Source organism: Haliotis rufescens, unplaced genomic scaffold, assembly GCF_023055435.1.
Source record: "Haliotis rufescens isolate VD_foot unplaced genomic scaffold, xgHalRufe1.0.p SCAF_39, whole genome shotgun sequence".
In the NCBI taxonomy this organism is placed as follows: Eukaryota; Metazoa; Mollusca; class Gastropoda; order Lepetellida; family Haliotidae; genus Haliotis; species Haliotis rufescens.
The window spans coordinates 650,869-678,699 of record NW_025964101.1 but is presented as its reverse complement, the minus strand read 5'-3'; the positions used below and the strand labels follow the sequence as shown (position 1 = coordinate 678,699).

At 43.1% G+C, this 27,831-nt stretch overlaps 3 protein-coding genes across 7 annotated transcripts in view; 1 reads left to right on the top strand and 2 right to left on the bottom strand.

Moving 5' to 3' along the window:
• Nucleotides 1-4,441, bottom strand: part of LOC124126760 (glycerophosphocholine acyltransferase 1-like) — a 39,517-nt gene extending 35,076 nt beyond the window's left edge. Inside the window, exon 1 of one of the 2 annotated variants that reach the window (XM_048381516.1) lies at nt 4,079-4,441. In XM_048381516.1, coding sequence (XP_048237473.1) covers nt 4,079-4,150 — 72 coding nt within the window. In that variant the 5' untranslated portion in view covers nt 4,151-4,441. Of the gene's footprint in view, nt 1-47; nt 215-4,078 lie in introns of those variants that run through there. The other variant, XM_046490274.2, reaches the window with a different exon arrangement.
• Nucleotides 184-26,633, top strand: LOC124126758. 4 transcript variants are annotated; one of them, XM_046490271.2, is made up of 6 exons: nt 184-318; nt 10,035-11,986; nt 14,377-14,491; nt 17,265-17,363; nt 21,606-21,771; nt 25,458-26,633. In XM_046490271.2, exons 2-6 carry the CDS (start codon nt 10,091-10,093, stop codon nt 25,510-25,512), a joined length of 2,331 nt encoding a protein of 776 aa, XP_046346227.2. In that variant the 5' UTR covers nt 184-318; nt 10,035-10,090; the 3' UTR covers nt 25,513-26,633. The 4 variants fall into 4 exon arrangements, with proteins under 4 accessions (XP_046346227.2, XP_048237472.1, XP_046346229.2 ...); XM_046490270.2 differs by lacking the exon at nt 184-318 and adding an exon at nt 2,008-2,366; XM_048381515.1 differs by lacking the exons at nt 184-318; nt 21,606-21,771; nt 25,458-26,633 and adding exons at nt 2,006-2,366; nt 19,953-20,150.
• Nucleotides 25,640-27,214, bottom strand: LOC125372219 (uncharacterized protein FLJ40521-like). Its single transcript, XM_048381441.1, has 2 exons — nt 26,362-27,214; nt 25,640-26,235 (listed from the first exon to the last, which is right to left on the bottom strand). The coding sequence occupies exons 1-2, from the start codon at nt 27,212-27,214 to the stop codon at nt 25,640-25,642; spliced, it is 1,449 nt and encodes a 482-aa protein (XP_048237398.1).
• Between the last annotated feature and the right edge of the window lie 617 nt (nt 27,215-27,831).

The window sequence follows — 27,831 nt, the reverse complement described above, 5'->3', positions numbered from 1 at the left end:
AGCAAGCATTGTGGTTGGGAGAGTTTAACACTGACAGGAAAACTCACCAACGTGCACATCGGTGTCGCCGGACAAACAAACGCGGCGATCGTGATTACAGTAAATTGTAAGCGTTGTGTTCCCCCGGAAGCATAGAATTAAACAATGTGATCATGCGTTGTTTCGTCAGCTGACTCACTCGAACTTTCACTCCTGTCACACTTGGGATTCTCGCCTTGACGCGCATGTATACATGGAGTTACCCTAGTGTTAGCCTTGCTTTCAGGCTGTAGTGAAAGAAAGGTCCATGGATGTGTACTAATTCTACCTTCCGAATAAGTAAGTCTAGATAAGGACTCCAGTCTCTTATAGTGACAACTTCTTCTTATTATTAACCGTAATCTAGAAATTGTATTTAAACTAATAATTATTGCCCTAAAGACTTTTGCAAGTGTACCCTAGTGTTAACCGTTCGCCCTGCATTGCACATATAATTTCGGAACATGCAGGCGTCAGTGTTATGTGAGATTGATTCACGACGGGGCACACTACGAGTACACATTGTACCCAGTTGGGGAATCGAAGCCGGGCTTTCTGCTAACGAGCGAACACTTTAACAACAAGGCTGCCTCTGTAGTGATCGAAGTTTAAAAGTCCACGTATAATATAAGTGCATCTGTATGTAATATATGAGTGTGTATCAACAAGTAAGGTACTATTCCCATTTTGCAAAAGTAACAAAGAAAACTACAAGAAGCCATTGACATCAGGAGACCCCAGGAAAGCATGATCCGTGACCAGTGGACCTATCTGCCTAGTGCTTGGGACTTACTGCTTTGATTTCTGTTGGTGCTATTTATTAGGGCTGGGACGGGTAACTCGGGTACCCGGGTCGGGTGTGTACTGAGTAGGACCCGGGTACCCACAGAACTACCCGGACCCGTGGTTAGTCAAGCGATTATATAATTGTTTAATGGCAAAAATTATCTAGAACTCTATGGTCACACTATAAGTGATAAATGTTCACATTTCTTTCTGACTTTGCACACATTCCTTCTGACTGTACATGTTTGCATAATGATAAAACATCAGTCAACTTCAGTGTACGCATGACCAGATCGGTTTATACGTGTATCTTAATTTATTTTGCCAGGGCTACGGTCAATCTATTCCCAATCGGACATGTATTACCATCTCTTGAGACCTACAGCGGGTACCCGGGTAGGGTCGGGTAATAGGGAGGTGGGTACCGGGGTAGTTAATTTGGACTCGTCCCAGCCCTACTATTTATGTAGCTGGCTTCCAGTTGCGCTTTGCTATTTCCATTCTTTAACCTATCAGAGCTAACTACCCCCGGCCTCCCGTTTGCCCATTGCCTATAACCTATCAATGATGACTGGCTTCCTTTGGTGGTGTGTGTGAAAAGAGAAGCAAGTGTTTGATACAAAGTAACTTGTCAATTCGGGATATGTGTCACCCGGGCTATCTAAAACAAGGTTATTCTTTATTATACAAGTTCCAGTGAAAAATGTAAGGCAAGATGTTTAATTTAAGCTTTTAGGCTGTCTTCAATATCGCAGAAGCCAAAACATGATAAAAAATACTACTGTGTCTGGAGAAACAAAATGTGTTTCCAAGTAAAGGAAGCTTGTTATTTCGACATTTTTTAAAAGAAAAACGTACTACTTTATGGATAATTGGTTATGGTTTATTGCATATAGCGACGTTTTTCTTACTCATTCACCCACTTATAGAATGGCAGTCAAACAGAATTTCTTTTAATACAAAAAATATCACATGTGTCCTAAGACAATTAATTCAAACGATTTATACGAAATATGTACTGAAACATGGATATATTTCATGGATTGTTCCGTATTTTTGTGCAGATATATCATTATGTGTTATCAATCTCCAACAAGGTTTGAAATGATCGATCAGTTTACCTAGTGGTTTGTGAAATTGTGATTGACGAGAGTTGCTTCCCTTCCATTGTGTATACTCAAGCTCCTTCCCAGCGCGTGACACCTTCGTTACACTCTCGGTAACATAGTATTGAGAGCTCCGGGAAGGGGCTAACGCTGTGAGGAGCTTGGCGTATACTTCCGCCACGTAAATGATGTTTTCGCGGACTTTAGGTTTCTCGAAATGTATTCGTCAGAGGGGATGAACGTTTTCTTTGCGTGTTTCTGAAATATGCCTGAGCCAGTATTGTAAATGGATATGCGTGACTCAACCATGCGGCGTTTCTTTTCAAAGCGAAAAGACTCTTCCATGTGTTGGTGGCCTTGCCGCCAGGAGCTTTGAAAACCAAACTTATTCCGCGAAGAAAACATCAAAACAAACCTAACTTCAAGTTGAAAAAGATACTCAGAGCTGCAAATTGTGTAAGTATTCACGGCGAATGTTATTTGTACGTTTTATTCTGCATTGTCATCTGACTTGTGTTTTTTTTTTGGTAACAACTGTGAACACTGCAGTCGTAAGCAAGTGAGGTCGGAGGCAGTTTAACGATGTGGTCTTCTGTAAAAGGTCTTCATTGAAGTTTGCAGAAATACTTCCAGATATAACTTATCACCTGACATTACTATATACGTCGGTATGCAAATTCCTTATTCTAGATTGAAACATTATAGATTATTATTTTGAAGGAATCACTTAAATAAAGTATGGTGTTAAATAAAATGTTCATTTTGTATAATAGTCTATATATCATGATATATTATATCCTTGGATCATACGTTTTCGGACATCATACGTTTTCGGACAGACACACTTAACATGATTCTTGTGCTATAACGGGGGGTGGAGCATCACACAGAACTTGTAAATACTCAGATGATGGCTTGGTTTTAAGAGAAAGTTTTTTTATAAGCGAATAAAAATGTTCATGTCGTTAATGAGAAAACTACAACTGCAACTGTTTCTTAAGCATCTGAAAACCCATGACACGGGGATACACTAAATTTCTATGGTGAAGCACAGGAATATGTAACTATACACATGCACCCATGCAGAGAGAGATGATAAATTTGTGTGCACACAGCTACGTAGGGGAATATATGTTTTGGATCCATTATACAATGATACGTTCAATGACTCCACAATATGAATATGTATTTTTTTGTGATCCAACATAGGCAGAATGCTATTAAATAGATGTATAGCTACTGAAAATATTCTTCTGTCTGTTTCCAATGCTACATCGTTCATGGCTTTGGTTACTGTTATCTTTCAAAATGACTTCTCTTTGGAAATCCCCTGTTGCTAAAAATAGCACAAGTAGCATTCGGGCTGTGAAAGGTACAGTATAGATGTAATCGAGATAAGTTATATAGCGTGTTGTAAAGAACAAGTAACTCTTATCAGCAGTACACACGTCATACAACTTCACACCAGGAACTTTTGAGTCCCAAGTCGGGTAATGAGACACGGATACCAGCGTTAGAAATTGGCACTAGTCCTGTAGTCCTTACTAAACTGCCCAATAGTAAAGGTATCCTAGGGACTAGTAGAAATTGGCCCATTTTAAGGGTTTTGTTATATGTTATCATTATAAGGACTAGTGGACAAAAACTGTTAGTTTCTAACCCTGGGATACTCAAGTCCACATTTTGTCTCCCCGTTACCGCTGCCTGTCTTTGTTGACACGAATATGTCTTTTCCATCATCTTTGCCAGGGGACGATTGTCTCTGCTAGGATGCTAAGCTTTGGGTTGTTATAATTTGGGGGAAGGGGCTGACATTTTTATTGAAACAAGATATTTTTTATGTCACTCCTTCTAAATGCCTTATTTCAATCTGTGAATGGATGAATATACAATTTTCTTTTTTTAATAACACTTTTCTATGTGGACACGCAGCATGTCCCATGGACAAGTCTTGTGGGTAAGACCTCAAGTAATTCCTTTCCAGTTTAATTTAGGAACAATTTTAAACAAATCTCACGACTAACAGATTTTAACCTCTTGAACAAAAACATACTGTTACATTACCATGATGATAGGCCACGATGATAATGCGAGATTAGTGCTGACTGGCATTCTTTCGCCATTGCCTACTCATGCACCTCAATGGACACTGCAGAATAGGAACTTACTTTGCTAAATATTTCCAGCTGTCGTCTCCGCAGGTTGAACTCAGGAAAAGTGAAGGGAGGTTCAGGTTCCATGTTAATGTTGGCGGGATGAGCAGTGTCTGTGAAAGGAATAGGTTGATGAGCACAAGCACAAACTGATAAATAAATGGCAACATAGGTAGCGTATCATGTATTGAATTGTTTGGTGAAAATGTATGAACCGTGTCACTCCTAGTAATAATGTTTTTTTAACATATCGTCAGATCACAGGTTTTCGGACAGCCATGTGTCATCACACATACATTGTAAACACTGAGATTGTGGCCTGTTTTTAAGATAAAGTGAGTGAGAGGTTTTACAAGTTATTCTTGTGGTTAATGAGAAAATGATGAATGTTTCTCTGGCGTCTGAAAACCCACAACACGGGGATAATTAGTCTGAGATGTTGTCTGTACATAGAAAATGGTTGTATAAAGGATGTCATGATACAGAAATAATGCTAGCTAGCCAAATAAATAAACAAACCGACCCAAACATAGCTAAAACTACCACACTAGCATACATACACGAAAATTGGCCAAATTGGTGTCACATTTACACGGACGGATCCTCAGATCCGACCTCCAAACACACAGGTTTCGGAGTCCATACCACACAACCAACTAAAACCACACAATCCTTCCGACTCCCAAACAACCAATCAATATTCACGGCAGAACTAATGGGCATGGCCTCAGCCCTCCATAATCAAGAATCCAAAAAACACAAAAAAATCCTAATACTTACCGGCTCCCTAAGTGGACTGCAAGCCCTCCAAAACAAAAATACCAAAAACCGACCTAAATTAATAAATCAAATACTTAAAAGCTCCAACGACCTAACTAAGGCAGGCAAACAAATAACCTCCAAAAAATCAACAGAGTAATCACTAAACTCCAAACAGGACACACCAACCTAAATAACCACCTAAAATTTTTTAAAAAACACACTACAGGTAACTGCCCACACTGCAAACAACCAGAAACCCCAGAACACGCACTCATCCACTGCACACACTACCTAACACATCGAACTGCATTACAAACCACCCTCAATCTAAACAAGGCTCTAACTCTAGAAGCAATACTAAACCCACAAAATAAACTAGAAAACTTCAAGGCCTTAGGCGTATTCTTAATAAAAAAGGAACTAATAAAACGCATCTAAAAACACAATAACCTACCAAATCAAAATCACATAAACAAACAAACATCCACCATACCCAGCTCCCTTAGTTCTCCTCCCCAATCCCATCGGCATCTATTCCAAATCTCAAAATTCCCAAATTCTATATAAGCAACCCCTAAAACCCCCCTCTTGGGTTGCACAGACCACTTTCGTTCCTTTCGGAAACACATTAAATGGCCTGGTCGGGCCCGTGTGCGAAATACGCATCAGTCGGAAAGCGCACGTTAAATCTCCAAAGTAAGTAAGTAAGTAAGAAATAATGCTAGGAAGGGCCCTTGGGTTTTGGGCCCATTATTCTGAAAAAAGGCCCACGTTTTCAAAAGCAGTGGAGTCTTATAACAGAGTATTATATAGGCATGACATGAATTGTTCCAAATTTCACTTATCAGTGCTAAATGGGCCCACATCAGAAAATTCCCAACACGATCCTTGATGATATGTGTGAAATACTGCCAATTTGACTCTAAATTTTAACTCCCCACTCACTCATTATAAGGTATATATATAAATACACATATAAATACACATAAATACAGTTACATACAACAGGTTCTATCATGACTGTTCCATTTCGGAAGTTCAATAAATTATTAATTGCCAAATTATTATTTGAAAAATAGCTACTGTATTAGAATGAAAGTGTCCAGCATAGAAGAAACACAATTGGGGATTTAAAAAATGTGTTTGTGGTTTGATAAAGTCAAATGATGTATGTCATTACTTGACATGTTTCTGACATAGGTGGCCATGAAATAGGTACTAGTGTTAATTTTGTGGTGAACTGAAAGAAACATGTTTTGTCAATATTATAAGAAATATATACTAAAACATGTGATCTGATATCAAAATCAGCTCACCTGTTAGTCCTGAACCTCAAAACAGGTCAAGCTGTTCACCTTCCTTCAAGTTGATTAATTTGGAAAATGCCACCGAAAACTTCATTTTGTGGTAGATAGGCATTATTTGTATCCGTTTACTTTCAGAAGAATCCATTATTTTCCAGGGGTCCGTGGGCAGTGTAGAATTTTATCAACATGATCAAATCCAGAACTTAAAATTAATAATCAACACACACAAATAAAATATCTTCAGGATATGTTTTTTCTTGGGAGGGGGATAATTTTCTTAAATATATTTCTGACATTTTTAACCATTATTATGTTGTTTTTAGAAGGGAGAAAATGGACTCTTCCGAATACTAATTGAGTCGGCAATTATAACATGGATATCTGTGGGTGTATTTTTCATATTATCTAACAGGTGTTGCCCAAATATGGCCTGAATGCCACATGTGGTTGATATTGAAAATGTCATTAGAAGCGTACCATTCAGATGCAGCATATTACACTACTGATGGCCATTAATGGCCGAAACATATTCTGATGGACACAATCATTAATTTAATTGGTGACATGACTTCGGTACTGAAATTGAGTTGCTGGTGTTATTTGTCATGTTCAATGTGTAACCTGTTTGTAACCCCAGTTAGAAGTGTTTTTTATTTAACTGTTTGGGGAGTTTTTAAATATTTTATGATTATAGAGAAGTAACTGAAATCAGAGACCATGAGATCTGCTGAAATAAAGCATTTGGTCGGTGCCATGATGTTTACATGATATAGGGTCTGGTCCATAGTAGTGTAGTTTGCTTGTACTTAACACCAAAGCTATAGAAAACTCCAAAGTAACCATGGCAACTCAGTGCAGGTGTTGTGCACAGTGTGCAAAGGGTTATTATATAACGGAACCAGTCGTTCATTAATTATGCTGGGGTGGTCGGGTAGTCTAGTGGTTAAAGCATTCACTCCTCAAGCCGAAGACCCGGGTTCGATTCCCGACATGGGTACAATGTGTGAAGCCCAATTCTGGTGTCCCCCGCCCTGGTATTGCTATATTGCTAAAAGCGGCGTAAAACCATACTCACCCACGCACTCATTAATTATGCTAGAGACAAATGGCTTTGGGATATTTCCATGATTTTAACAGTTTTTGATAGAACATTCTTCTGTAGCATTAATGGTACCAATTTTCACCTAATCGTTTGGACATTTTGGATGACAATCTCTCAATGTCCTAGAAAATGACCCCATTTTAAAACTAGGCAATCAGTGCAAAAACCTTCGAGTCTGCTGGCCTGAACATTGCTCTTACCATCATTATCAAAAGAGTTTTGTGTTATTGTATGTACTGTGATCGCCTTTAGGTGAGTTTAGCAGACGCACAGAATTTTATTAGATACAGTCGTTGGACTATTGGCTAAAGTTGCAGGCTGACCATGTTTTGTGCATGCATAAATTAATATGACTCCATTTGTAATTGTATGCCTTGTTGGGCACATTGACAAAAATGAGTGGTATTGTGCGTGGTCTGTGATATGTCTGATGGCTTGTTATTGATGTGGATCAATGATTTCTGTCACTGGTTGCTGATTATTTACAAATTGTCGCGATATAGCTGGAATATTGCTGACTGCTGTGTGAAACAGTCCCATTCTCACTCAGGACAATAATGTCTAAAATAGGGATGGTTACTGGAGGTTAAAAAGTGTATCACAATATTTTGCCATGCACAAGGTCGTATTGCGATACGTATCATGATATATTGTTTGATTCTAAATTTTGAATTCAGAAGCCATATGAAACATGAATGTGTTAATTGAAATTCATAAATAGAACAAAACATGATGCTGGTAACCATGGTAATGTACCAACAAATGTATAAAATGGACACATTCATTTTACTAAATTATTGACAGATGTTATTGAGGTCCTATAATCATGATAATTAAAGTAGTGATCGAATCTTACAGTACAGTGCTTAATATTTCTGAGGCTATTCTTTACGTTTGTGGGGGCGGTTGTGTAGCCTAGTGGTTAAAGCGTTAGCTTGTCACGCTGAAGACCCGGGTTCGATTCCCGACATGGGTACAATGTGTGAAGCCCATTTCTGGTGTCCTCCGCTGTGATATTGCTGGAATATTGCTAAAAGCGGCGTAAAACCGAACTCACCACCACCTTTACATTTGTGCGTACTGGACGCACAGTTATGTGTCGCGTAAGACCTTGTGTATTTACGGCAAAATAATGCCCAATGTTATGATTTACATGGCAAAGGACCCGTGAAGATTCCGGGGTAGAATATGTCTTCAGCAACCCATGCTTGCCGTAAAAGGCGACTATGTTAGTCGTAAAAGGCGACTCACGGGATCGGGTGGTCAGGCTCGCTGACTTGGTTGATGCATGTCATCGATCCCAATTGCGTGGATATTAATCACTTGATTGTCTGGGTCAGACTCGATTATTTACAGACCGCCGTCATATAGCTGGAATATTGCTGAGTGCGGCGTTAAACAACAAACAAACCAAACCAAACCAAACATGGCAAAGGTGCCTATTCTATACTTTTCATCTCCGTTTGTCTTGTATCAGTTTCAGATTGTGATTCATTGATAATTAATAATCCTTTGGTATTTCATCTCTTCTGTTTTGTTACATAAATCGGCCTTCTCCTCCACAATCAAATGATGGACACATGAGATCAGCCATTACAACACCATGTAGAGGATCAACCACTGATTGTGTGGGGGATGAAACATGTCTGAGGCCTTTTTGAGATTTAAAACCCTCGGTTGGAATAAACCGAGGTGCATCCCAAGAATAAGAATTTGAAATCTCATAAGAACCCGAGGGGATTCGTGTTATCTTACTTATAAATAAACTGAAAGAAAATATTTATCAACGAGTTTATGTTTCAAACATACTTCCCATGAACATCAGGAAACGGCGTAAAATATCTCTTGCTGATGTAATTATACTTGAAAAAGAGATCTTAAAAGCATTGTGGTTTGTCAGCTCGTCTGTCGCCTAGAAGGTCACATTTGTTGTTTGGTTTTACATAGTTGGGCACATTTCCTGGACTATCATGTGCAGAGTTGCGTCCCTTGGGCCACCAGAAACCTATGATTGTGGGTTTGAATCACGGCACTCCCCAATTATGTCTCTAGGTTTGTCAGCACCATACCCTTGCTCGTGGGTTTCACTGAAGTGGTAAACGTCTGAGACCTGCATCACTTTGGGCTTTCCTCCCATATTAAGCTGATGCGCAGTGATATAACTGGAATACTGTTAAAACCCAACTCACTCACTCACTCACTATTTCAACACTGCTGTTCCAGGTTCAGTGCAGGGGTTGATTTAACTGCTGGCCCGCTGGCCAGTTCAAATTACAAAAGGCTTGCTGAAACATACAATAAATGGCCCGTCGCGCTTGTCAAAATTCCACCCCTTCTCTTTGTTTAATTGCTTTAATTAGACACTGCTTGTGAATCATGCAGTTTTGATGAAAAAATACTTAGGGGGATGAGGTCGTGTTAATGGTTAACTCAAAGATCATATCAGTAGAATGACACAACAAGCGGCCATTTTGTAATGTTCTGACTGTTCAACAACATCATTATGTGCTTATAAAATCGCCACGAAATGCAAATATAGAAGCCAATATTTAATCACAAGAGTGCAGGAAATGATCTTTTAGGGGTGAGGAGTTCTAAAATATTGGGAGCCCCCTGTGTAACTCAGTCATGTCCTCCAACATGAGTTTAGTTAGTTTGAAGAAGGGCAAGTAGCTTTTGAAAGGAGCAAGCCCTGATGGCTACGTTTAAATTTGTTGTTAAATCTGTGGAGAGAAAACATCAAATTCTAATATTTGACTGAATCTTATTCACAAAATATTCATAACCTCTTCTGTTGCAGAAATATGGCCGTAAAGCAGGTATGACAAAGGAAAGATAACTCTGCTTGTTTCCGAAATGAACTGCAGCAGCCTGTCGGAGGTGTCAAGTCTCCATGATGCTGCAGATAGTCCATCGGCTGACATCTCGAGGCTGCTCAACCCATCACTGTCTGATGATAAGGCAGACCAGATCACTTCGGATATTGGTTTGGACTTTGGTGAATCCTCCAAGTTTGACCCTGATTCAGTTTTAGGATCTTCCTATTCTCTGGTCAGAGAAGGTGACGACCCTGATGACCTTGAACTGTCAATTACACCAAATTTTGAGACGGGTCTGTCATGTAGCCCACCATCTTGTTTCGACAATGTATCCGTCTCATCGGCTTCAGCTATCTCAGCCAGTAATAGCTCCTTGCCGATTTCTGTCACTTCAGCCATCCCATCATTAACAGCTGCTTCAACAGGAGGCTCCAGCCATGGCCATGTCCCGGGGGTCCAGCTTCTCAGTCCATTGAACGCCGGACCGGTGGTGATAGGAAACATGACCGCACAGACACTGGTGTCTGCAGTGCTCAATGCCAAGAAGTCCGAGTCTTCACAGTCCGGAATGAACTCGGTATCTGTAACACCGGCCGCTGCAGGAATCTGGCTGCTGAATACTCCACCTATCAATATCAACCCAGACATTCTCAATCTAGTGAAGCCGGTCACACTTACTTCGTCTGTACAATCAATGGCTACTGCTTCTGTCCAGGACGTGGTTAAGATGGGTTCCACTGATATCTGCAAGAGTAGCGCGTGCTACACTGAAACTGTGACGGTACCGATGCCTTCGTCTTATTGCCAGACATCCCTGGGGAGTAGTTTGCTTGGTAAGGAACACTCAAACAAGGATGGAATACATTTTCCTTTTGGATCTTCAAATTCTTCCAAAGGCGTTGCCAATATGACAGAAGTGACTGAGGTCTCTAGTGCACTGCATGAAGGGACGCACATGGTGTTAAAGTCAGAAGACACACACGAAGCTAATCCTACCTCATTCCTTAGATTAGAAGACATTCTAATGAAAAACAACTGCTCAGGCTCAACAAACTTAATTCAAACAGAAATACCTCGGGTTGTCTCAGACAGTGATTTGGACAAAAGCTCAGTGAAACGAATGATTCTTTCAAAGTCTGAAGGTTCAGAATCCAATTCTTTTTCAGAGTTGTTCAGTTTTCAGGACTTGCCATCCAATGGAGGGGTGACCCAAACAAAACAGCTCTCAGACTGCCTCCCCCTGACCAACCTCATGACACTGGCACCTGATCAGCCAATACTCCAGTGCTCATCTTCTGAGGAGCTCCAGGAGATCGAGGACAGGGTGTCAGCTAAAGAAGCACAAAAGGAAAACAAGCCAAATGATGGTAAAGAAGTTGCAAGGACAGTTGAGGTGAGGAGACACTGTGCTCCTTCCACACTGATCATTGAGGGACTTCAGGAAGGGTCGAGGCTGGTCAAGGAGCTGCCGTCTCACAAAGTTCCAATTCTGCCTAAAGATACGGATGGCAAAGAGATAAAGGTGACTGTGCCCATGACGTGCGAGGAGAAATCAACACCAGTTTTAGTACATCTTATCCGTAATAGTGCTTTTTCCAGCAAAGATATCTTGTACTGTCAGAACATCACGACTACTCTGACGGAAGACCTGGGCCATGACATCACAGATGCTGACCTTGAGGACTCCGCAGACGACTTATTAGATGCGGAAGCTGTTGACATGGACGCAGAGAGGGCTGACAGGGAGAGTCATGGCACAGATGAACCTCCTCTTCAGTTGGCTGACATTGTTCCCCAAACTTCACCAACGAGGAAAAAGTATAAACGAGTTGTGGACAAGGACAAGGTCTTCAAGTGTGACTTGTGTAGTGCTCAGTTTGATGTGCTTGGGAATTATACGAGGCATCGGAAAATTCACAAGGTTAACAATGAGGTATGGTGATGTAATGATATGACTAGTTTGGTCCTTAGGAGATGTTGTTGTGTAGAATGTAACACTTAATTCAGCAACCCATTCTTGCAGTAAAAAGGTGACTGCTTGTCATAAGAGGCGACTAACGAGATTGGGTGGTCAGGCTCACTGATTTTGTTGATGCTAATGATATTAATCACTGAATTGTCTGGTTCAGACACGATTTACAGAAATACAGAAATATTGCTGAGTGAGGCGTTAAACAACAAACCAAAAAACTTAATTCATAGTCTTCTGTTTGTACCTCTACTTTGTGAATCGGGATATCATAGAATATTTCTCATAGGTTCAACGGGTTGACAGAAAGGTTAGTGTTATGGCCACATTGTTATTAATTTAGGTTTTATGTGTTAACCCTAAAAGTACAAATGTCATAGTTGTGAAATGTAAGCTAACAAAATGTGTCAGTTAAAGAGTTTATTTATTGCACAAATTTAAACTAAAATGATTGTTCACAATGCTGATTATACTTCACATACATAAGGGGCGGTCGGGTAGCCTAGTGGTTAAAGCGTTCGCTCGTCACACCGAAGACCTGGGTTCGATTCACTCACTCACTCACATACATATTGACAGGAATTGCGCGTCAGTGAACATAATGTTATCTATTGTTATGCATTTAGTGATGAAATACTATATTTCATTCAGGTGAAATAACATGTTATGCAACTTGAGTAAGATAATGAGAACTACTACTACTACTACTACCAACCTGATTTTCCTTCTCAGCTCCCTAGGGAGTATACTTTTACTCTACCTCAATGACACTATGGTAAAATCATGAAAATCATGCAATTAAATACATAATAATAAGAATATTTGAAAAGTCAAACATCCTATGTATTGATTCATTGTTTGATATAACAAGAGCACTGGAATGAATACTTAAGGCAGGAATTTATGTAATCCTGCTCATAGGCTGATAATTGTCCCCAAGTTTACAGAAAATGTCAGAAAAAAATCCCAAATTTGAAATGAATACTTCCCAATTCCTGTTGTGTTGTTATAACTAATATATATAAACTGGAGAACAATAGGATGACGTCACCGGAGGTTTATAAGTTATAACTAAAGCATGTAAAGTTGCTGCTTTGTAGAAGTGCACTGATCTCAGGACCGCCTCCGTGGTCTAGTGGTAGAGTGGAAGGTCTGGGTTTGATCCCCAGTTTGTTGTACCAAAAGATGGTACTTGTTGTTACCCTGTCTGGCACTCGGCATTATGGGCTAAAACACGGACTTGTTGGCTCGGAGTCATTATACTGTGTCTGAGTCAGGTATTCATGTTAAACTGCGACATGGGATATCAGTGGTCTACCAGTATAAATCGGCATCGGTCTGGACTAGTACAAGCAGCTACACACACATACACACACAAGTGCATGCACGTCGCTATATCCGTGCAATAATTTTGGACGCGATGTTAAATCCCATGTCACCTCACCTTTCTGATATAAGAAACAGAGGTTTCAATCCTTAGTTGTATATAATGCCGGTGTATAAAATTCCTCAAAATTGCAGTCAGACAACCGGACTGGCAACTTTGCATAGTTACCAAACCAGATAAAATGTTGCCAGTCCAGAATTTTGTAGACTTACGATCATAAGTAAGAAAAGGGTAAACGTAAGAATAGTACTGTTTAATGTTAGTTCTCAGAAAACACCGATAAACTGCCTGATTGTCAACTTAGTAACTCTAACTCATTGAATATTTTTCCATCAATAATGTGTTAAACATTTACTGTTAACTTAAGCTTCCTCTTACATTGAATTAAAACTAGAATGCTTAGGTATTTTAGGGTATACAACAATAGCCCGACCATCGGGTGTGCAACTTTTCATAACTGATCTCCATCAGCAAAATAGACCGTCTCAGATTGCTGGACAGGTAGGTATTTTAAACACTGCATTATGGGTAGGTATTTTAAACACTGCATTATGGGTAGGTATTTTAAACACTGCATTATGGGTAGGTATTTTAAGCACTGCTTCATGGGTAGGTATTTTAAACACTGCATTATGGGTAGGTATTTTAAACACTGCATTATGGGTAGGTATTTTAAACACTGCATTATGGTTAGGTATTTTTAACACTGCATTATGGGTAGGTATTTTAAACACTGCATTATGGGTAGGTATTTTAAACACTGCATTATGGGTAGGTTTTTTAAACACTGCATTATGGTTAGGTATTTTGAACACTGATAATGCACTGAATGCAGTGTTAAATAAATATCTCTAATTTTAAGATAATAAGAACTGTAAAGAAAATACCAATTACTTGTCAGAGGGACTTAGTTAGGAATCCTAGATACATCCCTGCAAGCACTATCTGTTTTGTTTCATGCTCCCAGAACAAGTACAAATGTCTGACCTGCGAGCGAAGCTTCATCCAGAGGTGTGACATGAAGAGACACATGCTCATCCACACCAAGCAGGAGCCTCACAAGTGTCAAGTGTGTGGCAAAGGTAAGGCTTGAGTCTAGTACTGAGCGCTGCAATTCGCTGTGCAGAGTTGCGTCCCTTGGGCACGCCAGAAACCTATGATGTGGGTTCTAATCCAGGTTTGCCCCAATTTGTTTCTAGGTTTGTCAGCACCATCCATACCTGTGCTGATGGGTTTCACCGAAGTGGTAAACGTCTGAGACCTGCATCACTTCGGGCTTTCCTCCCACATTAAGCTGACACGCCGTGATATAACTGGAATACTGTTAAAAGCGGCGTTAAACCCAACTCACTCACTCATTCTAGTACTGAGAAAATGTACAGGGGTACACTAAGTTTATTCCAGTGTTTCTGGTGGCAGTTTTATCTGCCATTCTTGTGGGTTGGTAGTAAACAAAAATACCGGTATTGGCTAAAATTTACTAGTCCCATGACAGCTGATAAGAGATCCATGTAAGACACGTTTTCAAACAGTCATATTGATAGTCAATTGTCGTGTTATAACGAAAGATGAAACATCATCAAAGCTGCCGACTTGGCAGTCCACACATGGAGTCATATTCATGGAATACTGTACACCTGTCGGAACAGTCTGTCATTCAGAATTGTCATTATGAAAAGGAAATATTTTAGAGAGTAAAATATTGTGAACTCTATAATTTGACAAGCATTCCTAGTTTGTGAATAGGTTCAAGGTGTCACTTACTCTTTGAGCTTTAATGCTGACCTGTAAGATAATGTCGAGACCTGTAAGATAATGTCGAGACCTGTAAGATAATGTCGAGACCTGTAAGATAATGTCGAGAACTGCTCCAAAACAAGGCTGCTCATTCATGGAACTGCACAAAAGTACCAAATCAATCAGGTGTTTGAAGACGGGTGACGTTTGAAACACAGTGATTTAATATTTACAGCGATTCACAGCATATGACATGCGTTCTTCAGCGATTCACAGCATATGACATGCGTTATACAGCGATTCACAGCATATGACATGCGTTCTACAGCGCTTCACAGTATATGACATGCGTTCTTCAGCGCTTCACAGCATATGACATGCGTTCTTCAGCGCTTCACAGCATATGACATGCATTCTTCAGCGCTTCACAGCATATGACATGCGTTCTTCAGCGCTTCACAGCATATGACATGCATTCTTCAGCGCTTCACAGCATATGACATGCGTTCTACAGCGATTCACAGCATATGGCATGCGTTCTACAGCGATTCACAGCATATGATATGCGTTCTACAGCGATTCACAGCATATGACATGCGTTCTACAGCGATTCACAGCATATGGCATGCGTTCTTCAGCGATTCACAGCATATGACATGCGTTCTACAGCGATTCACAGTGATTCACAGCATATGACATGCGTTCTTCAGCAATTCACAGCATATGACATGCGTTCTTCAGCGCTTCACAGCATATGACATGCGTTCTTCAGCGCTTCACAGCATATGACATGCGTTCTTCAGCGATTCACAGCATATGACATGCGTTCTTCAGCGCTTCACAGCATATGACATGCGTTCTACAGCGATTCACAGCATATGGCATGCGTTCTACAGCGATTCACAGCATATGATATGCGTTCTACAGCGATTCACAGCATATGACATGCGTTCTACAGCGATTCACAGCATATGGCATGCGTTCTTCAGCGATTCACAGCATATGACATGCGTTCTACAGCGATTCACAGTGATTCACAGCATATGACATGCGTTCTTCAGCAATTCACAGCATATGACATGCGTTCTTCAGCGATTCACAGCATATGACATGCGTTCTACAGCGATTCACAGCATATGACATGCGTTCTACAGCGATTCACAGCATATGACATGCGTTCTACAGCGATTCACAGCATATGGCATGCGTTCTTCAGCGATTCACAGCATATGACATGCATTCTTCAGCGATTCACAGCATATGACATGCGTTCTACAGCGATTCACAGCATATGACATGCGTTCTACAGCGATTCACAGCATATGACATGCGTTCTTCAGCGATTCACAGCATATGACATGCGTTCTTCAGCGATTCACAGCATATGACATGCGTTCTACAGCGATTCACAGCATATGACATGCATTCTACAGCGATTCACAGCATATGACATGCATTCTACAGAGGAAAGTTCTACCGGACTCTGGGACCGTCCACCTTCAGAGTTATCAGACACATTTAACCGGTCAATGTCTGGTATAAACCGGAGGACAGAAACACGGACATTCTTCCTGTGTGCTCTTTTAACAGAAGTCGTTGTACTGACACCACATCAAGTCTTCGATCATGCTGAAATCCTGCACGTTACCATGGTTTCAACACTAAGTCTTCTGTTTGTGCCATAACTTCGAGGCTTTGTCCCATATTCAACAGATTTTACTGCTGTCATAGTCTTTAGCTAAGCCAGCGTTAGAAATTGGCACTAGTCTTGTAGTCCTTGCCTAACTGCCCAATAGTTAAGGTATCATAAGCACCAGTAGAAATTTGCCCTATTTAAGGGTTTTGCTATTTGTTATCATTATAAGGACTAGTAGACAAAAACAGTTAGTTTCTATCGCTGTTAAACATGTTAAGATTTCTCAGCTGAAAGAAAATTATGGGATTCAGAGTTTGGGGTGAGTGAATAGATTGACCTCATGGAGGGAGTTTAATATGAGTCCTTGAAAAATGTTTTTGTGTCATGGTTTAAATAACAACATGGGTGGTTATATAATGCATGACAAATGCACTGTTTTGTTGCAACTGATTTCACTTCTAAATTAATATCTGTTTCCCCAGGCTATATTCGGAAGAGTGATTTGGTCGTGCACATGCGGTTCCACAGCAAGGATCGGCCCTTCAAGTGTACACAGTGCACTAAGGAGTACTACCAGTCAGGTGGGTGGATCAGGACTGTCCTGAGAGCAGCGTACACAGCCACACATCCCCATCCTCACCCTCACACACCCACACACTCTCACAACCTCACTCTGGCGCTCCCACCCTCACTCACGCTCCCACCCTCACCCCCACCCTCACACGTCAATACACTCTCACCCTCACTCTCTCACCCCCACCCTCACACGTCCACACACACTCTCACACCCCCATCCCCAACCTCACTCTCACCCCCACACCCCCACTCTCACATCCCCACCCTCACTCTCACCCCCACGTCCACACACACCCTCACCCTCACACGTCCACACACACTCTCACACCCCCACCCTCACACCCCCACCCACACTATCACGCCCCCACCTCCACCCTCACTCTCACCCTCACACCCCCACCCTCACTTTCACATGTCCACACACTCTGAACCACCTACCCAGTTCAGGGTGTGGCTCTCACCGACTCTCACTCCCTCACCCCCACTTGCACACCCTTGCTCTCACACCCCACCCACACACCCTTGATCTCATATCCCTCCCTCACTCTCAGGCCCCTCCCTCACTCTTACACCCCTCCCTTACTCTCACATCCCTCCCTCACTATTAAACCCCTCCCTCACTCTCACACCCCTCCCTCACTCTCCTCCCTCACTCTCACACCCCTCCCTTACTCTCACGTCCCTCCCTCACTCTCACACCTCTCCCTTACTCTCACGTCCCTCCCTCACTCTCACACCCCTCCCTTACTCTCACATCCCTCCCTCACTCTCACACCCCTCCCTCACTCTCACACCCCTCCCTCACTCTTACACACCTCCCTTACTCTCACACCCCTCCCTCACTCTCACACCCCTCCCTCCCTCTCACACCCCTCCCTTACTCTCACATCCCTCCCTCACTCTCACACCCCTCCCTTACTCTCACACCCCTCCCTCACTCTCACACCCCTCCCTAACTCTCACACCCCTCCCTTACTCTCACACCCCTCCCTTACTCTCACACCCCTCCCTCACTCTCACACCCCTCCCTCACTCTCACACCCCTCCCTCACTCTCACACCCCTCCTTTACTCTCACACCCCTCCCTCACTCTCACACCCCTCCCTCACTCTCACACCCCTCCCTCACTCTTACACACCTCCCTTACTCTCACACCCCTCCCTCACTCTCACACCCCTCCCTCCCTCTCACACCCCTCCCTCGCTCTCACATCCCTCCCTCACTCTCACATCCCTCCCTCACTATTAAACCCCTCCCTCACTCTCACACCCCTCCCTTACTCTCACACCCCTCCCTCACTCTCACACCCCTCCCTCACTCTCACACCCCTCCTTCACTCTCACACCCCTCCCTTACTCTCACACCCCTCCCTCACTCTCACACCCCTCCCTCACTCTCACACCCCTCCTTCACTCTCACACCCCTCCCTCACTCTCACACCCCTCCCTCACTCTCACACCCCTCCTTCACTCTCACACCCCTCCCTTACTCTCACACCCCTCCTTCACTCTCACACCCCTCCCTCACTCTCACACCCCTCCTTCACTCTCACACCCCTCCCTAGACCGTCCTTACAACCCTATCCCCATCTCAAAGCTCCAGTTGAGTGAGACCTGTTATCTGCACAAACAAGAGCCTCCTGCCCCACCTAACACTGAGTTATGGCCCAACAGCTGTTGGATGTATGTTATGCTTGTTAGAATTGAATGGAGTTGTACACCAGTGAATTTTTGTTTTTTTTATGAACCATTTTTTATGAATATTTGCATCCTGCTGTTGTTGGCCCAGAAGCTGAATTCTTTGGGAGTTATTCAAATAACAAACAATTAACAAAGAGGGAGGGTCACAAGCAGAGAGCTTTAAACAGAACCTTGGTCATCACTGACATTGTTTATGGAGCATGTAATGTCCAACATATCTTCAGTTAGGCCACACGAATACATTTTATCAGTTTCAGGAACAACAACAAACTTCATTTTAACTCCCATGTTCAATATGTGTCAACTTCAGTTAAGAAAATCAATTTTTGTGTGCAATTTTCTATCAGCATATTGGCAGGATAAAAGATGCAAATCCTGAATTTAGTCTGACTTTATCTCAACAAATGTTACAAACGATGGATCCATAAGGCAGGTAATATAAAAGTGGCCTTTTGGGAATTGGACAATCTGATGCAGCAGTCAGCAACAGTCTGGTCAGGGTCGGGTGAGCTGCCTGCATCATCAGTGAATGACCCATGGGGGATGGTGACACAGTCATCCAGGTCACGGAGTGTAACCACCACAGCAGTCGGGTCTTACTACAAGCTTGGGGACTGGAAGCGTGTTATCATACAGTCACATCTTCTGTTGTAGGTGATTTGAAGTGGCACATTCGTGCAGCACACAGCCAAGAGAGCATGTTATCATATAGTCACGTCTTCTGTTGTAGGGGATTTGAAGTGGCACATTCGTGCGGCACACAGCCAAGAGAGCATGTTATCATATAGTCACGTCTTCTGTTGTACTTGTAGGGGATTTGAAGCGGCACATTCGTTTAGCACACAGCCAAGAGAGCATGTTATCATACAGTCACGTCTTCTGTTGTACTTGTAGGGGATTTGAAGCGGCACATTCGTGCAGCACACAGCCAAGAGAGCATGTTATCATACAGTCACGTCTTCTGTTGTACTTGTAGGGGATTTGAAGCGGCACATTCGTTTAGCACACAGCCAAGAGAGCATGTTATCATACAGTCACGTCTTCTGTTGTAGGGGATTTGAAGCAGCACATTCGTGCAGCACACAGCCAAGAGAGCATGTTATCATACAGTCACGTCTTCTGTTGTAGGGGATTTGAAGCAGCACATTCGTGCAGCACACAGCCAAGAGAGCATGTTATCATACAGTCACGTCTTCTGTTGTAGGGGATTTGAAGCGGCACATTCGTTTAGCACACAGTCAAGAGAGCATGTTATACAGTCACGTCTTCTGTTGTAGGGGATTTGAAGCAGCACATTCGTGCAGCACACAGCCAAGAGAGCATGTTATCATAGAGTCACGTCTTCTGTTGTAGGGGATTTGAAGCGGCACATTCGTGCAGCACACAGTCAAGAGAGCATGTTATCATACAGTCACGTCTTCTGTTGTAGGGGATTTGAAGCGGCACATTCGTTTAGCACACAGCCAAGAGAGCATGTTATCATACAGTCACGTCTTCTGTTGTACTTGTAGGGGATTTGAAGCGGCACATTCGTGCAGCACACAGCCAAGAGAGCATGTTATCATACAGTCACGTCTTCTGTTGTACTTGTAGGGGATTTGAAGCGGCACATTCGTGCAGCACACAGCCAAGAGAGCATGTTATCATACAGTCACGTCTTCTGTTGTACTTGTAGGGGATTTGAAGCGGCACATTCGTGCAGCACACAGCCAAGAGAGCATGTTATCATACAGTCACGTCTTCTGTTGTACTTGTAGGGGATTTGAAGCGGCGCATTCGTTTAGCACACAGCCAAGAGAGCATGTTATCATACAGTCACGTCTTCTGTTGTACTTGTAGGGGATTTGAAGCGGCACATTCGTGCAGCACACAGCCAAGAGAGCATGTTATCATACAGTCACGTCTTCTGTTGTACTTGTAGGGGATTTGAAGCGGCACATTCGTGCAGCACACAGCCAAGAGAGCATGTTATCATACAGTCACGTCTTCTGTTGTACTTGTAGGGGATTTGAAGCGGCGCATTCGTTTAGCACACAGCCAAGAGAGCATGTTATCATACAGTCACGTCTTCTGTTGTACTTGTAGGGGATTTGAAGCGGCACATTCGTGCAGCACACAGCCAAGAGAGCATGTTATCATACAGTCACGTCTTCTGTTGTACTTGTAGGGGATTTGAAGCGGCACATTCGTGCAGCACACAGCCAAGAGAGCATGTTATCATACAGTCACGTCTTCTGTTGTAGGGGATTCGAAACGGCACATTCGTGCAGCACACAGCCAAGAGAGCATGTTATCATAGAGTCACGTCTTCTGTTGTAGGGGATTTAAAGCGTCACATTCGTGCAGCACACAGCCAAGAGAGCATGTTATCATACAGTCACGTCTTCTGTTGTAGGGGATTTGAAGCGGCACAGTCGTGCAGCACACAGCCAAGAGAGCATGTTATCATACAGTCACGTCTTCTGTTGTAGGGGATTTGAAGCGGCACATTCGTGCAGCACACAGCCAAGAGAGCATGTTATCATACAGTCACGTCTTCTGTTGTAGGGGATTTGAAGCGGCACATTCGTGCAGCACACAGCCAAGAGAGCATGTTATCGTGCGGTCACTGCCGCCGACAGTATGCGAAGGAGTCGACATTGATCCGCCATATGCAGACTCAGCACAAAGACATCATCCTCAAGTCACTCAACCAGAAACTGGCAGATGAGAAGTAAGAATTTGTTGCATTTTCCTTGAGAACTAGACTGCTCCACTTCCAATCACAAGTTCTAAGTAATGTCTGTGGAAACTGTGACTAGGGCTGCCTGTCTACAGTATACAAATAATACAATGTGTTCAAGATAAAGCCGCCTTAGTTTTGTCCTCTGCAATAAGTATAAAATGTGTCCAAGAGGCTGATTTTAGAGGTTTCATGCAGTGGCCTAATATTTGAACATGAGAAAGTCTTTGAACCCAGCTCATTGTCATGCATGTACATTACAAACATCTGGTAAAACATTCATTTTCGGTTACCGATTTACATATTTTTAGATTTTCATTTGAAGGTAATGCTTTTGCCGGCTGTTTGTGCCGATTTTACTGCTGCTTCATATAATAAGACTTTTCCATTGCATTGAAAATATGATATTCTTATTTCCTCACACCTTTTAGCTTCTCTTTTTAATGGAATGTCGATGCATGTTGGAAATTAAGGGAAATATGTAATGTGCTTGTATTTTAAATTTTATTAACATGATTAATAAAATGGCATAAAAACACATAGAAAGTGTGTTTTCATATAGGTAAACTTTATTTCCATATGTGGATAAATTACTTGTAAAAGTTATATGCTATTGTACTTCTATGCAAAATGTTGTGTATGGTTCCCTGTATGCCCTCATAGTAAAGTGTGACTTAGGTGTGATTGGTAACAAGTAGGACTGCACAGTACGCTTTTCAAATGATGTATACTATGCAAAAATAGTAGGAGATATTTAGTTTTAAGGTGAAAAGACAAGCAAATACACCAATGTCTGGCAATGAAAGTAAATGATTTATGTGGCACGAACATTTCTGAAGCTCCTACACACAACATAATGACAGTCATAAAGTTTGTGACCTCGGACAGCACGTGCAATGGGCGGTATCCTTGATTTACCATTGTCACTCAGACACGGTTGAGAGCAGATGCGTATTGTTTTCATGGAACCAACCGCTCAAAGACACGTTATTAAAGACATTTAATCATTAGGGAAGCAACAGCATAGATCATGCGATGTTTTCAACGTGCTGAACGTTTCCTTGCCATAGGCATGTTGCAGACGGGCACACGTCAGAATATTGTTGCCCAAAACGCTGCATGTTTCTCAATCTGTCATCAGCAGATTGTTGGCCCCATAACAACAAACGCATAATGTCGACGATTGATGTCGCTCTGGACGTCCAAGGGCAACAACTCCTGGACAGATTAGTCCGAACCATGGCACTCAGATAAGGGACCGGTTGCCAGAGGCAACTGGTGTCAGAGTAGATGCCCAGATGGTGAGATATCGTCCGCCCAGATGGTGAGATATCGTCTGCACAGATGGTGAGATATCGTCTGCACAGATGGTGAGATATCGTCTGCACAGATGGTGAGATATCGTCCGCACAGAACAGATGGTGAGATATCGTCCGCACAGATGGTGAGATATCGTCTGCACAGATGGTGAGATATCGTCTGCACAGATGGTGAGATATCGTCTGCACAGATGGTGAGATATCGTCTGCACAGATGGTGAGATATCGTCCGCACAGAACAGATGGTGAGATATCGTCCGCACAGATGGTGAGATATCGTCTGCACAGATGGTGAGATATCGTCTGCACAGATGGTGAGATATCGTCCGCACAGAACAGATGGTGAAATATCGTCCGCACAGATGGTGAGATATCGTCTGCACAGATGGTGAGATATCGTCTGCACAGATGGTGAGATATCATCTGCACAGATGGTGAGATATCGTCTGCACAGATGGTGAGATATCGTCTGCACAGATGGTGAGATATCGTCCGCACAGAACAGATGGTGAGATATCGTCTGCAAAGATGGTGAGATATCGTCTGCACAGATGGTGAGATATCGTCTGCACAGATGGTGAGATATCGTCTGCACAGATGGCTTTTGTGTGCATGACGTCCACGTGTCATCCCACAACTTGCTGCGAGTCATTTGAAGGTGTCAGTGGCAGCAGTGAAGAAGGGATCGTCCGATGAAAGACATTTTAATGTCATGTTTTCTGACGAATCGAGGTTCCCTCTCAACTTTCATATCCAAAGGAATAAAGATTAGAGACGTCCTAATGGGCATTTTATGGACGTTAACGCTGTGCAGCACAGTCAGTTTGGGGGTGGGTCCCTAATGGTATGGGGTGGTATCACAATGACTGGCCGGACTGCGCTCCATATTGTCCATGTCATAGTCACAGGTCAATACTACCGGGACAACATCATTGCACCACTTGTGGTGATATTTGCACAATGTGTAGGGAAACGTATCATCTTTCAAGATGATAATGCATGTGCTCATTGTGCCAGAATTGTGACCCAATTTCTCCAACAGCAAAACATCCATGTCATGCCATGGCCAGCACTCAGTCCTGACCTTCCCTCCACTGAACACGTCTGGACATCAATGGCACATCGTACGTCAACATCAAAGTCCATCCACCACTCTCAATGATCTCGGTGTTGCCCTGACCTTCCCTCCACTGAACACGTCTGGACATCAATGGCACATCGTACGTCAACATCAAAGTCCATCCACCACTCTCAATGATCTCAGTGTTGTCCTGACCTTCCCTCCACTGAACACGTCTGGACATCAATGGCACGTCGTACGTCAACATCAAAGTCCATCCACCACTCTCAATGATCTCGGTGTTGTCCTGACCTTCCCTCCATTGAACACGTCTGGACATCAATGGCACGTCGTACGTCAGCATCAAAGTCCATCCACCACTCTCAATGATCTCGGTTTTGTCCTGACTGATGAGTGGAACAACAGGAGTCAAGCTGACATTGGTCGACTCATCAGAAGTACGCCTTGAAGAATTCATGCATCTCTGGCCAATAGAGGTGTTTTTTACCTGATATTGATGAAGTCTGCAAAATCCATTTTTGGCCATGACCTCTTTAACGCCAAGGGTTGCCACCATCCCATCAGTCCAGCCATTAGAACCCAGTATGTCTGATGGCCGGCTCCCCAGAAGATATGATCGTAACATTTCATTTGCCAGTACCATATGGATCAGAAGATTTGTCTCCATGATTCCAACTGATTCCCCCTACTTTTTTGGCACAGTATATATTGCAGTAGTTTTTCTGTTATCCGGTATATTGAGTGAGAAAATAAAACAATTTTTGTTATTATTTACATCATTCAACCTAAAATCAACCCAGAAATTCCTTCACAGTTGATGTTTCCCTTCGCATTCTTTTTACAAAACGCCCGAAACATGTAAGTGATTTATCTCACATTGTTATCTCCCCTGTATCCATGACTACAAAATGACCGCAAATGACTATGCTGAGTATTATTTATTTCAGTATGTAAGAAACAGGCTCTGCATGTACAATCAGTGTTAATCACTGTCCAACACTTCAGTTCTCAACATGTTGCAATACATATCACAGTAAAGAAACCAACATCGCAATATTTTGCATAAATGTTTTTGGCCAATACACAGCCCTGTGAACAAGTGGGTCTAGCACACTAACCCTCTTCCCTTTTTCATTAGGACAGTTAGGTATTTCTAAAATCTTTATATAATCTATCTTGAGAAAATGTTAAATCCTCTTTTGCCAGACCAGCAGACATCCTGCAGCAGTGGAGAGATCCTGTTGATGTAATAAAGGAATCGTGTCTTCTACTTTCAGGAATAAAGATGACCGTCCCATGGAGCAGGAGGAGTCCATGGAGACCAGCAGCTGATGAAGCCTTGTCACGCCCTGCCTAGAGTGTTGCTGGTGACTGAGACACATCAGCCCTTGCCTGGAGTGTTGCTGGTGACTGAGACACATCACTCCTTGCCTGGAGTGTTGCTGGTGACTGAGACACATCACTCCTTGCCTGGAGTGTTGCTGGTGACTGAGACACCCCTTGTCTGGAGTGTTGCTGGTGACTGAGACACATCAGCCCTTGTCTGGAGTGTTGCTGGTGACTGAGACACATCACTCCTTGTCTGGAGTGTTGCTGGTGACTGAGACACCCCTTGCCTGGAGTGTTGCTGGTGACTGAGACACATCACTCCTTGCCTGGAGTGTTGCTGGTGACTGAGACACCCCTTGCCTGGAGTGTTGCTGGTGACTGAGACACCCCTTGCCTGGAGTGTTGCTGGTGACTGAGACACCCCTTGTCTGGAGTGTTGCTGGTGACTGAGACACCCCTTGTCTGGAGTGTTGCTGGTGACTGAGACACCCCTTGCCTGGAGTGTTGCTGGTGACTGAGACACATCAGCCCTTGTCTGGAGTGTTGCTGGTGACTGAGACACCCCTTGCCTGGAATGTTGCTGGTGACTGAGACACCCCTTGCCTGGAGTGTTGCTGGTGTGAGACACATCTCCCCTTGCCTGGAGTGTTGCTGGTGACTGAGACACCCCTTGTCTGGAGTGTTGCTGGTGACTGAGACACCCCTTGCCTGGAGTGTTGCTGGTGACTGAGACACATCAGCCCTTGTCTGGAGTGTTGCTGGTGACTGAGACACCCCTTGCCTGGAATGTTGCTGGTGACTGAGACACCCCTTGCCTGGAGTGTTGCTGGTGTGAGACACATCTCCCCTTGCCTGGAGTGTTGCTGGTGACTGAGACACCCCTTGTCTGGAGTGTTGCTGGTGACTGAGACACCCCTTGCCTGGAGAGTTGCTGGTGACTCAGACACATCACCCCTTGTCTGGAGTGTTGCTGGTGACTGAGACACCCCTTGCCTGGAGTGATGCTGGTGACTGAGACACCCCTTGCCTGGAGTGTTGCTGGTGACTGAGACACCCCTTGTCTGGAGTGATGCTGGTGACTGAGACACCCCTTGTCTGGAGTGTTGCTGGTGACTGAGACACCCCTTGCCTTGAGTGATGCTGGTGACTGAGACACCCCTTGTCTGGAGTGTTGCTGGTGACTGAGACACCCCTTGTCTGGAGTGTTGCTGGTGACTGAGACACCCCTTGTCTGGAGTGTTGCTGGTGACTGAGACACCCCTTGCCTGGAGTGATGCTGGTGACTGAGACACCCCTTGCCTGGAGTGTTGCTGGTGACTGAGACACCCCTTGTCTGGAGTGATGCTGGTGACTGAGACACCCCTTGTCTGGAGTGTTGCTGGTGACTGAGACACCCCTTGCCTGGAGTGATGCTGGTGACTGAGACACCCCTTGTCTGGAGTGTTGCTGGTGACTGAGACACCCCTTGTCTGGAGTGTTGCTGGTGACTGAGACACCCCTTGCCTGGAGTGATGCTGGTGACTGAGACACCCCTTGCCTGGAGTGTTGCTGGTGACTGAGACACCCCTTGCCTGGAGTGTTGCTGGTGACTGAGACACCCCTTGTCTGGAGTGTTGCTGGTGACTGAGACACCCCTTGCCTGGAGTGTTGCTGGTGACTGAGACACCCCTTGCCTGGAGTGTTGCTGGCTGCTAAATGTGTACATTGCACAAGTCCAACATGTTAACATTACAGATGACATCTAAAATGGAATTATTGTGATAACAATAAACTGTACAAATGCTTGAACTTAGTCAAGATGTAAGAATTTGGGGGTATAATTTTCAGAAGGTATCTCACTAGAAAATTGTCACCAACTTTCCAGAAACGTTTGCAAACATTTCCAAATTATTTACACAAGGAGGTAGGGCTTCCTGAAATGTTTGTTTCCTCAACAGTTGAAATCTGTTTATTTAGAAGCACATTTATTTTGATCTATTTTATGATGTAATGTGGGCCTTGAGTGCTGATTTGAGATGTTGATGTCAGTCCTTAATGCATTGTTTACTTGCTCATAGCTTTGTGATATGGCTTTATTCACAGTTTGTCCAAACGTGGATCATCCTCTATTATCAAGGGTATTATATCTCCATTCAGTTATAAGTTCCCTGGACGCGTTCTCAACAATAGCTTCCTTTAGGAAGTGACTTAGCACAGATTTTTTCTCACTGATGACTAATTTGATTGGATGGCTACTTATAGCATCGGTTATTTTGAATCAGGATTCAAAACGAGGCTTAAGGTGACGAATGGATGAAGGTGTTTCATTGTACAATGTTTGAA